The following is a 12448-nucleotide window of genomic DNA, read 5'->3' as shown; positions in this document are numbered from 1 at the left end:
CCGTTCCCTGCTCCTGCTCCTGCTCCACCCCTGGGGCACTGGGAAGGTCGCTCCGGACACTCTGGAAGCTGACGCGGCCCCCAAACTCTCCTCCACCTCACACCAAAGCTTAGCCCAGCATCCTTTTGGGATTTATCTCATCCCATTATCCTCCCCTGAGGCTTTGGGACTGCACAGCCTGATCCTCCCGAGCAGCTCCCCGGGATGCTCCAGGGATGGACACAGCCCCAAAGTCCTGCAGCCTCCCCAGCTGGGACGGGAGGCAACTGGAGTTTCTCTTTTCCTTAACGCATGGGATGGGAAGCAAAGGGAAACCCAACCCCACACCGAGTCCTGACCCTCTCACACATCCCGGCAGAGCCGCGCACAGAGAGGGGACTCAGAACCCCCTGTCCATCCTCCCCGGGCTGGAATCCCGCCAGGAGTGATAGCAAAAGGTTTTAAAATCATAAAATCTGGAGAATTAGAAAGAAGCTAGACTTAGTGGGGCCCCGGAAAAGTGTTAAAAATAGACTCTGAAAATGTCAGGCTTTGTGTTTGCCAGATCATGTGAAATTGCACCTGCGTAAGCAGTATATGATAAATGATATAATGTGATGTGATGATTGTTTAGCGATTAAATATAATTATTGTTTAATCGTAAGAAGAATCATGAGAAACTACGTTAGAAGTTTGAGATGGACCACGAGGAGCCTATGCTTGGATGAAATCTATGTATACAATAGAAGAATATAAGTTTAATAATTAACATGAAAGTTATGTAACGATAGCATATAAAAACATGCATGTCCCTGCGAGGGGCAAACAGCTCGGGGCTGGATCCCTGCCCGCTGTGGGTTTTTCCTGCTCTCCCCAGGCGGGGCACAGCTGGAGCACAGCTGGATGGAGCAGGCGCAGCTGGAACGCGCACCCCGGGAATGCGCTGCGTGCCCCCGCCCCCAAATCCCGATTATTTCTTCTTTTCATTGCATTCCTGGCTTTTAAGCGTCCCCTCTGCCTCGCTGCCCCCTCTCCGGGGCTGCCTCTGCCCCCGATCCATTGCGGCACGGAGGGAGCGCCGGGCAGCGGCTGCGGCGTTAATTGCTGATGGCGTTAATTGCTGATGGCGTTAATTGCTGATGGCTCATTTTCCCTCCGTGCCCGGCCCGAGCTCCCTCAGTAACCAGCGCTCGGATCCTCCCGGCCGAGCCCCTGCTCCCTCCCCAGGAGCCGGAGGAGGGGAGGTGAAGGAATCCAGGAATTCCGGAATTCAGGAATCCAGGAATTCAGGAATTCAGGGATTCCCGTTCCACCCACCCTGCTCTGCCTGGGGACCGAGATTTGAAGATTTTGGGGACAGATTTCTGTGTCTCAGCCCTTAAATTCGACATTTGGGGGTTTTTCAGGCGCTTCCACACCTCCCCGAGCTTCTCCTTCCTGCTGCCATCGCTCTTGTTCTTCTCCTCAGGTTTCCCCCCAGTTTTCTTCTCCAATTTATTCCTTTTTCCTCCCCAATTTGTGTCCTGCTGCTCCCTGAGCTTGCAGTGCCCTGGGGGCCGATCCTGAGCGCACCAAAGGCAGCGCCAAACTCCCATGGGATTCCAGCCTCGGGAATCGACGGTTTGTTCCCAAATCCTTCCGTGTTCCCAACATTTTCTTATCAGTAAGACACGCAGGGAAAAACCTCCAGAGCGGGAATCCCAAATCCTTCCATTTTCCTATCTCAGTAACACACACGTGGAGAAACCTCTGGAGTGGGAATCTCAAATCCTTTCGTGTTCCCAACATTTTCCTCTCAGTAATACACACAGGGAACAACCTCGGACTGGGAATCCCAAATCCTTCCGTGTTCCCAACATTTTCGTGTCTCACTAAAACACTCAGGGAGAAACCTTCGGAGTGGGAATCCCAAATATTTTCACGCTCCAAACATTTTCCTTTCAGTAACACAGGCAGAGAAAAACCTCCGGAGTGGGAATCCCAAGTCCTTCCATTTTCCTATCTCAGTAACACACACAGGGAACAACCCCTGAAGCGGGAATCCCAAATCTTTTCACGTTCCTAACATTTTCCTATCTCAGTAAAACACTCAAGGAACAGCCTCTGGAGTGGGAATCCCAAATCCTTCCAAGTTCCTCTCTCAGTAACACACACAAGGAGCAAGCTCTGGAGTGGGAATCTCAAATCCTTCAAATTTCCTATCTCAGTTACACACAAAGGGAGAAACCTCCATAGTGGGAATCCCAAATCTTTTCATGATTCCAACATTTTCCTCAGAAAAACATGCAGGAACAACCTCTGGAGTGGGAATCCCAAATCCTTCCATTTTCCTCTCAGTAAAACACTCAGGAAAAAACCTCCGGAGTGGGAATTCCAAAACCTTTCATTTTCCTCTCAGCAACACACACAGGGAGGTAGCTCTGGAGTGGGAATCCCAAATCCTTCCGAGTTCCCAACATTTTCCTGTCTCAGAGGGAACAACCTCTGGAGTGGGAATCACACAGGGATTAACTCAGAATTTGGGTTAAGGGAATACAATCCTGCCTTTTTTGCTCCCGATGGGTTTCCAGCGGGATGGGAGCGCCCCAATCGATCGAGGGAACCCACGGAACTCGGCAGGGAGAGCGGAGAGGCCCCATGGCTGTGAATTCCCCCCTTCCCACCCTCCTCGGAGCCGGAGTCACCGGGAATCAGGCAGAGAAGGACGGATCTGTTTTCACACGGGAAGAATGTTCCCTTCTCCCCCGCTCCCGGTGCCGGCAGCAGAGGCGTCAAACTGACAAGAGCAGATGGGCTTTGTTGGGTGAAACATATCCGCAAAAATGCCAGAAACTTTAGTGGAAAACAGGGCATGGGCAGGTTAAAAGTTTAGGGAGACGAAGACGAGGTGGAGCCGCTTTTCCCAGAGGAGCCCGGAGCTGCCGGATCCCGTTCCCGAATCCCGGGGAGGGAAGGAGGCGGAATTAGGAGGGAAGGAGAGAAGGAGGGAGGGTTTGGAGCTCCCTGGGACAGTGGGAGGTGTCCCTGCCCTGCCAGGGGGGCCCTGGATCAGCTCTAAGGCCCCTCCAGCCCAGAATTCTGTGACAATTTTGGGTCATTCTGTCTGAGGTGACACCAGGGGCTCACCCCCACGTGCTCCAAACATTCCTTTGGGATAATTCCTTACTGAAAAAAAGTTTTTTTGGGCTAAGAAACCCAAAATAATGAACTAAGCTAAACTTCCAAACCATCCCTTCTTGCAGGAGGAGCAGCAAAAGGAAGGAAAAGGGGGAAGGAAAAGGGGGAAGGCAGGAAAAGGGGGAAGGAAGGAAGGAAGGAAGGAAGGAAGGAAGGAAGGAAGGAAGGAAGGAAGGAAGGAAGGAAGGAAGGAAGGAAGGAAGGAAGGAAGGAAGGAAGGAAGGAAGGAAGGAAGGAAGGAAGGAAGGAAGGAAGTGGCGGAAGTGGCGGAAGTGGCGGAAGTGGCGGAAGGAAGTGGCGGAAGGAAGGAAGGAAGTGGCGGAAGGAAGTGGCGGAAGTGGCGGAAGTGGCGGAAGTGGCGGAAGTGGCGGAAGTGGCGGAAGGAAGGAAGGAAGGAAGGAAGGAAGGAAGGAAGGAAGGAAGGAAGGAAGGAAGGAAGGAAGTGGCGGAAGGAAGTGGCGGAAGGAAGTGGCGGAAGGAAGTGGCGGAAGTGGCGGAAGGAAGGAAGGAAGTGGCGGAAGGAAGGAAGGAAGTGGCGGAAGGAAGTGGCGGAAGTGGCGGAAGTGGCGGAAGTGGCGGAAGTGGCGGAAGTGGCGGAAGTGGCGGAAGTGGCGGAAGGAAGGAAGGAAGGAAGGAAGGAAGGAAGGAAGGAAGGAAGGAAGGAAGGAAGGAAGGAGAGAGCTCAGCATCCACGGGAATGATGGCGAAGCCTGGAGGGAGAAGAAGAAGGAGAAGCAGAGAGGGGAAGGGAAGGCCCCGGTGTGGGGGCGTTAAGGGATGAGGCAGAACACGGCCCTACACCCGGCTAAGCCGGGAAATGAATCCTGATCCGGCCAAAACCCAGCCTGGAAAATTCGAGCGGGAGAAGGGTCTCCTTTCAGGGAAACGGGGAATCCTTAATGCTTCCTCCCTCAGCAACTGTAATGCCAGGATGTTCCCAATCTGCTTTGAGGGATGGAAAGATTAAGAATAATAAAAAAATTGCAATAAAATATGTGTGAACGAGGGGGTAATTGTGGACAAATGCAGCATTCAAATTCATTTTTCAGCTCTTTTACACACCATTTCAATCTTATTTTCTGCTTGTTAATGAGATCTTGTTGGTTGGGGTGGGCACGGCTGCCCAGTATCGCTCGGGTAATTGCACATAATTTTCTCTCTACCAGTGATTTGCATCAGATTTTTTTTTTTCCTAATTCTTTGCTATTTAAAACCCCTCCTCCTTTTCCCCCTTCCCCAAATCCCCCCCCCCCCACCCTCAACCCCCCCAAATCTCATCCTCTCCTCCCCTTCTTTCTTCCCCTCCCCTTTCTCCTGGCCCAGCAAGACTCATTTTGAATGCTTATTACAGGCACAGTGTCTCCGACAAAAAAAAAAAAAAAAAGAAAAAGGAAAAAAAAAAGGCACCAGACGGAGAAAGGGATTGGTGGCACTGAGGGAAGGGAGACAGAGCGGCCTCTCCAGAGCCAGGAGGGTCCCTGGAACTGAGGGAAAGAATTCCCAGAGCCAGGAGGATCATTGGAAATTAGGGAAAGAATTCCTGAATTCCCAGAGCCAGGAGGAATCCATGGAAATCAGGGAAGGAATTCCAAGAGCCAGGAGGATCCTTGGAAATAAGGGAAGAAATTCCCAGAGGATCCCTGGAAATCAGGGAAAGAATTTCCAGAGCCAGGAGGATCCTCAGAAATCAGGGAAGGACTTCCCAGAGGATCCATGGAAATCAGGATCAGGGAAGGAATTCCTAAAGCGAGGAGGATCTCTGGAACTGAGGGAAAGAATTTCCAGAGCCAGGAGCACTTGGTTTTCCATTATTATTAATATTACTGTTACTGTTACTGTTACTGTTACTGTTACTGTTACTGTTACTATTACTATTACTATTACTATTACTGTTACTGTTACTGTTACTGTTACTGTTATTAATATAATAATTCTTTAATAACAATAAATAAATATATCAATATAATAAATAATAATATAATAAAATAATATATAATAATAAAAAAACAAACACAATGACTATAATAAATGAATGTATTCATATATTATCATTAGTATTTTGTTTATATAATGAATATAGATAGATATAGAAATATAACAATAAAATAGGATAAAATTAATAAATGCAAATAATAAATGAATATACATATAATTATCATTATTATAATTATCACTGTATTTAGTTCATTCTCAGTTATTGTACTCTCCTTATCTCAACACACCAACACACAATTTTTATTTTTTTTTTTACTTTTTTTTCCCATTCCAGGGCTGGAAGTGATAAACAAGGCCTGGACAAGGAGCTGGATCAAGTTTAATTTCCAGCTGGGCTTAACCCCTCACCAGCCCAGCCCAGCCAAGCCAGTGTTTTTGGGTGAAGTGTCACAGAATCCATCGGGATTTTTGTGACATCCATTGGGATTTTGTGACATTTCACCCGGGATGAAGTCATGGGAGCCAAAATTCCCAGCTGAGCTCTGGGATGGAGGCGGAGCAGCCTGGGAAAGCCGGGAGGCTCCAGCGGCTGAGCTGGGTTTTGTGTGGCTGAAAAACAAAACCGGGACTAAACAAATCCTGCGTGAGGGTTGGGCAGGGCTCCTGCAGGATCTGACCCGGAGAGGGAGCACGGCCAGGGATGGACCCACGGTGGGCACCCGAAATCCCCATCTAGGAATGGGAATGGGAATGGGAATGCCACCCCAAATTCCTGTTTGGGAATGGGAATGCTGCAGTGGCCATCCCAAATCCTTGCTTTCTGTTTGGGAATGGGAAAACCACAGTGGGCACCCCAAATCCCTGTTTGGGAATGGGAATGAGAATGCCACAGTGGGCACCCCAAATCCCTGTTTGGGAATGGGAATGGGAATGGGAATGGCAACCCAAATCCCTGTTTGGGAATGGGAACACCTTGGTGGCCACCCCAAATCCCTGTTTGGGAATGGGAATGGGAATGGCAACCCAAATCCCTGTTTGGGAATGGGAACACCTTGGTGGCCACCCCAAATCCCTGTTTGGGAATGGGAATGGGAATGGCAACCCAAATCCCTGTTTGGGAATGGGAATGGGAATGGCAACCCAAATCCCTGTTTGGGAATGGGAATGGCACAGTGGGCACCCCAAATCCCCATTTGGGAATGGGAATGGCAACCCAAATCCCTGTTTGGGAATGGGAATGGCAACCCAAATCCCTGTTTGGGACTGGGAATGAGAATGTCACAGTGGGCATCCCAAATCCCCATTTGGGAATGGGAACACTGCAGTGGCCACGCCAAATCCCTGTTTGGAAATGGGAATGGCACAGTGGCCATCCCAAATCCCCATTTGGGAATGGGAATGAGAATGGCACAGTGGCCACCCCAAATCTCTGTTTGGGACTGGGAACACCGCAGTGGTCTCCCTAAATCCCCATTTTCTCTTTGGTAATGGGAACACGGCAGTGACCATCTCAAATCCCCACTTTCTGATTGGGAACGGGAAAACCACACTGGCCATCCCAAATCCCTGTTTGGGAATGGGAATGTCACACTGGCCATCCCAAATCCCTGTTTGGGAATGGGAATGCCACAGTGGCCATCCCAAATCCCCATTTGAGAGTGGGAATGTCGCAGTGGCCACCACAAATCCCTGTTTGGGAATGCCACAGTGGTCACTCCAAATCCCCATTTTCTCTTTTGGGAACAGGAACGCCACAGTGGCCACACAAAACGTCCTCATTTCCTGTTTGGGAATGGGAATGTCATGATGGCCACCCTAAATCCCTATTTTCTGTTTGGGAATGGGGACGCCACAGTGGCCATCCCAAATCCCTGTTTGGGAATGGGAATGTCACAGTGGCCATCCCAAATCCCCATTTTGTCTTTGGGAACAGGAATGTCACAGTAGTCACACCAAAGCCCCGTTTTCTGTTTGGGATTGGGAACAGCATGGTGGCCACTCCAATCCTCATTTTCTGTTTGGGAATGCTGCAGTGGCCACTCCAAATCCCCATTTTCTCTTTCAGAAAGGGAACGCCATGTTGGCCACCCCAAATCCCTGTTTTCTCTTTTGGAGCAGGAACACTATGGTGGCCATCCCAAATCCCCATTTTCTCTTTGGGAACAGGAACACCTAAATCCCCATTTTCTCTTTTGGAATGGGAACACTGCAGTGCCCATCCCAAATCCCCATTTTCTCTTTTGGATCAGGAACACCGTGGTGGCCATCCCAAATCCCCAATTTTTTCTCTTTGGGAATGGGAATGCTTTGTTTCTCCTCCCAGACTCCAGCTGCCAGCAGAGCCCGTGGATTCCAGCCAGGACACCCAATCCCGGGGTAACTGGATAGGGAGCAAAAGCTGGGAGCTCCTGGGCCCCTCTCCCTGTCTGAAGTGCCAAGAAATCCCCTCCTGCTGCTGCTGCCATGGGGGAAACGGGAAACCCGGCCAGAGACAAATCACCATCACCCTCAGCTCCCAGTGTGGGGTTTCCAACCTCCTGAACTCCCTCTTCATCATCTTCTGAACTCCCTATTTCCCACCCCTGAACCCCCTCTTTTCCTATTCCTGAGCTTACTCTTTTCCCCTCCTGAACCCCGTCTTTCTTTCCCTCATCATGAGCCCCCTCTTTCTTTCCCTCATCTTGAGCCCCCTCTTTCCAACCTCCTGAACTCCCTCTTTTTCCTCCTGATTTCCCTCTTTCCCACCTCCTGAATTCCCTCTTCCCACCCCCCCGAGCTCCTTTTTCTGCTCCTGAACCCCCTCTTTCCAACCTCTGGAACCCTCTCTTTTCCCCCTCCTGAGCTCCCTCTTTCCTATGTTCTGAACCCCCTCTTTTCCCCCTTCTGAGCCCCTTCTTTCTTCCCCTCTCCTGAACTCCCTCTTTCCCTCCTCCTGAGCTCCCTTTTCCCCCTTCCTGAACCCCCTCTTTTCCCCCTCCTGATTTTCCCCTCCTGAGTTCCCTCTTTCCCCTCTCCACAATCCCCTCTCTTTCCACCTCCTGAACCTCCTCTTTCTTTCCCCCTCCTGAACTCCCAAATTTTTTCTCCCTTCCTGAACCCCCTCTTTCCCCCATCCTCAACCCCCTCTTTTTCCCCTCCTGGATCCCCTCTTTCCAACCTCCTGAACCCCCTCTTTCTCACCTCCTGAACCCTCTCTTTTCAATCTCCTGAGCCCCCTCTTTCTTCCCCCCTCCTGAACTCCCTCCTTCCCACCTCCTGAGCTCCTTCTTTCCTTCCACCATCCTGAGCCCCCTCTTTCCCACCCCCTGAACCCCATCTTTCCCCCATGCTCAACCCCCTCTTCTCCCCCTCCTGAACTCCCTTTTCCAACCTCCTGAACCCCCTCTTTCCACCTCCTGAGCTCCCTTTTTCCCCTCCTGAGCCCCCTCTTTCTTTTCCCCATCCTGAATCCCCTCTTTTTCCAATCTCCTAAGCCCCCTTTTTCTTTCCCATCTCCTGAACCCCTTCTTTCTTTCTTTCCCCCCTCTTTCTCTCTGGCTGATCCCTACCCCTCCAGACAGGACCCTCGGGCAGCTGGGAGGGTGGAATTTTCCCGGCATTTCCCTGGAATGCCCCGGCAGAGCTGGATCGTGCTCAGCTCAACCCATAAACCACACACCCCATAAAGAGACCCCCCAAAACATCCCTACAAAAGGACAAATCCAGGAATTCTTCATCCTGCTGGGAGCATTTCTCATCTCCTTCCACTAGGAACAGCAGAGGGCTTGGAAAGCGAGGAATTTTTTGATCAGGGAATGTAAAGCAGTCGGGAAATAACCTGGGTTAGGCTCTCAGCACACAAAGGGAACAGACGAATTTCCACACCGATATCTTGGCCCTCACATGATTAAAAGCTCTGGGAAAATGGGAATCTCCTCTTCCTGGGGGTGCAAAGCTCTCTTTTCTTCAGGCCTGCCAGATAAAGGATCCTCTCTTTCCCATACAAAGGGCTTATGGGCTCAGGGATATCTGTCCCCAGCCTGAGCCTGGGGGCAGGGGAATTTGGGATTGGGATAAGCAGAGGAAAAGCCACGGTCTGGTCCTTTCAAGGAGCCCCTGATTCTGCAGGACTGGGCAGGAGAGGATGAAGGGAAATGGAAATTGCAGGATGGCCTTCTCTGCGCCTGGGGCTCATCCCAGGCATCTCATCCCCGCCTTATTCCGTGGGGATAAATTGCACTTGGGATCATCTGAGTTAATCCTGGGCCCTGGCCCAGCTAACCCAGGCCTGCCTTTCAATCCCAGGCTGTATCCTCTGAGCCTGAGCCCAGTGCTCTCAGAAATCCCTTGTCAGAGGGATATCTGCCTATTCCCCCATGAATGTCCCTGTTTGGAGCAATAGCCAGCCCTGTGCCAGTCACATTTCAGTATTTTCCCATCCAGCCCCATACCAGCCACATTTCAGCATTTTTTCATTCAGCCCCATACCAGTCACATTTCCATACTTTCCCATCCAACCCCATGCCAGTCAATATTTTCATATTTTCCCATCCAGCCCCATACCAGTCACATTTCAGTATTTTCCCATCCAGCCCTGTGCCTGTCACATTTCAGTATTTTCCCATCTAGTCCCATGCCAGTCAATATTTGAATATTTTTCCATCCAGCTCTGTGCCAGTCAATATTTTAATATTTTCTCATTCAGCCCCATGCCATTCAATATTTCAGCATTTTCCCATCCAGCCCTGTGCCAGTCCATTTCAGTATTTTCCTATCTAGTACATGCCAGTCAATTTTTTAATATTTTTCCATCCAGCTTTGTGCCTGTCAATATTTTAATATTTTCCCATCCAGCCCCATACCAGCCACATTTCAGCATTTTTTCATTCAGCCCCATACCAGTCACATTTCCATACTTTCCCATCCAACCCCATGCCAGTCAGTATTTTCATATTTTCCCATCCAGCCCCACACCAGTCACATTTCAATATTTTCCCATCCAGCCCTGTGCCAGTCCATTTCAGTATTTTCCTATCTAGTCCCATGCCAGTCAATATTTTAATATTTTTCCATCCAGCTGTGTGCCTGTCAATATTTTAATATTTTCCCATCCAGCCCCATACCAGTCACATTCCAATATTTTCCCATCCAGCCCCATGCCAGTCAATATTTTAATATTTTCTCATCCAACCCCATGCCATTCAATATTTCAGCATTTTCCCATCCAGCCCCATACAGTCACATTTCAGCATTTTCCCATCCAGCCCTGTGCCAGTCACATTTCAGTATTTTCCTATCTAGTCCCATGCCAGTCAATATTTTAATATTTTTCCATCCAGCTTTGTGCCTGTCAATATTTTAATATTTTCCCATCCAGCCCCATACCAGTCACATTTCAATATTTTCCCATCCAGCCCTGTGCCAGTCAATATTTTAATATTTTCTCATTCAGCCCCATGCCATTCAATATTTCAGTATTTTCCCATCCAGCCCCGTGCCAGTCACATTTCAGTATTTTCCCATCTAGTCCCATGCCAGTCAATATTTCGGCATTTTCCCATCCAGCCCTGTGCCAGTCAACATTTCCATATTTTCCCATCCAAACTTGTGCCAGCCACATTTCAGTATTTTCCCATCTAGTCCCATGCCAGTTAATATTTTAATATTTTTCCATCCAGCTGTGTGCCTGTCAATATTTTAATATTTTCTCATCCAGCCCCACACCAGCCACATTTCAATATTTTCCCATCCAACCCCATGCCGGTCAATATTTTGATATTTTCCCATCCAGCCCCATGCCAGTCACATTTCAATATTTCCCTATCCAGCCCTGTGCCATTCAATACTTCAATATTTTCCCATGTAGCCCCATGGCAGTCAATATTTTAATATTTTCCCATCCAGCCCCATACCAGTCACATTTCAATATTTTCCCATCCAGCCCCATGCCAGCCACATTTCAACATTTTCCCACTCTGCCTTGTGCCAGTCAATATTTTAATATTTTCCCATCCTGTCCTGTGCCAGTCACAGTTTTCCCACTCAAAGCCGAGAGTGGGGGATTTGAACCATTCCAGAGAAGCTGCAAAGTTTCCCCTTTCACTGACACTCCGTGTTTGTTTTCACACCCAGACTGCTGGAGCATTACTTCCACATCCCCGGTGTCCCTGTTTGTTGGACTCCAAACCTCTGCAGCTTTTCCACTCCAGGTGCCCCCCTCGTTTCTCCTCCTCATCCCAAATTATTTCGGTTTCCCATCCTAAATAAACTGATCCCTCTGAAACACCTGCTGCCCTTCACACAGCTCCATATCCCATGAGTGACCAAGAGTGGAAAAAATGGGATTTGGTGTCCCTCAGGATAAGGACAAGTCCTACTGCTCATTTTCAGCTCCACTTGATAACAAAGGTGAGCTTGGACACTCCTTTCCCCCTCCACAGCTCACCAGGATTGTCTGCGCGAGTTTCCCCAAATCAAACCCCAAATCTCCATCTCTGAGCTCAGCTCTGTGTCCAGCCAGGCCTGGAGGAGCTCCAGGTTGTGCCTAAATCAGGATGAGCTGTGGAGTCCACCCAAGGTGTGCTGTCCTTGGGGTCACCCCCAGCACCACAGGGCCCCCCCTGCTCCGGGGTGGTTTTGGGGGTGCCCCAGGTGTTGGGGTTCTGTCACAGACATCTTTTATGAAAAATCCTTTCCTTAGGATTTTTCCTCCTGAGAAGCTGGGAGGCCTCAGGAACAAAATGTAAACAATGGTTATCTGCTGCTGTGGAATGCATCAGGTGCATCTGTGATTGGCCCATCTTGGATGTTTACAGTTAATGGCCAACCACAGACCTGATAGCTTGGACTCCCTGTCCGAGGCACAGATCTTTGTTACTGATTCCATTCTATTCTTTGTTAGCCTTCTGAGACAAAACCTTTCCTTCTATTTCTTTTTAGTATAGTTATAATGTAATATATATATCATAAAATAATAAATCAAGCCTTCTGAACATGGAGCCAACATTCTCGCCTCTTCCCTCACCCAAGAACCCCTGTGACCGCTGTCACACCGGCTCGCCACCACATCCCGGAGCTGTCGGAACGCGCAGAAGGCTGGAAAGGGGCACCTACCTGCGGGGAGAGGCCGTTGCTGACGGGGTTCATGTGGTTGGCGGGCGCTGCGGCGTTCATGAAGCTCTCAGAGTAGCTGGAGAAGCTGTGCCGAGCGCCGTAGGCAGAGCCGGAGTCGGCGGCGGCGGCCAGGCCGCCCTGGTGCATGGTGGAGGGCGGCAGCGGCTGCGGCCGGTGCACGGTGCTGCCGCCGTCTGCGGGGACACAGGGACACACACGGGCTGGGGTCACTGCGGGAAACCCCGGGACACCCCCAGGAGATTCC

General features: G+C 49.9%; 1 protein-coding gene across 4 annotated transcripts in view; it reads right to left on the bottom strand.

The window, feature by feature from the left end:
* The window catches only part of PAX7 (paired box 7), a 153459-nt gene that overhangs the window by 49522 nt on the left and 91489 nt on the right, over window positions 1-12448 (bottom strand). For all 4 annotated transcript variants that reach the window (XM_074558561.1, XM_074558563.1, XM_074558564.1 and 1 more), the window contains exon 8: window positions 12184-12377. In XM_074558561.1, the coding sequence (XP_074414662.1) occupies window positions 12184-12377 (194 nt within the window). The remainder of the gene's footprint in view (window positions 1-12183; window positions 12378-12448) is intronic.

Source organism: Zonotrichia albicollis, chromosome 25, assembly GCF_047830755.1.
Source record: "Zonotrichia albicollis isolate bZonAlb1 chromosome 25, bZonAlb1.hap1, whole genome shotgun sequence".
Taxonomy (NCBI): Eukaryota; Metazoa; Chordata; class Aves; order Passeriformes; family Passerellidae; genus Zonotrichia; species Zonotrichia albicollis.
This window is presented reverse-complemented; position numbering and strand designations above follow the sequence as displayed.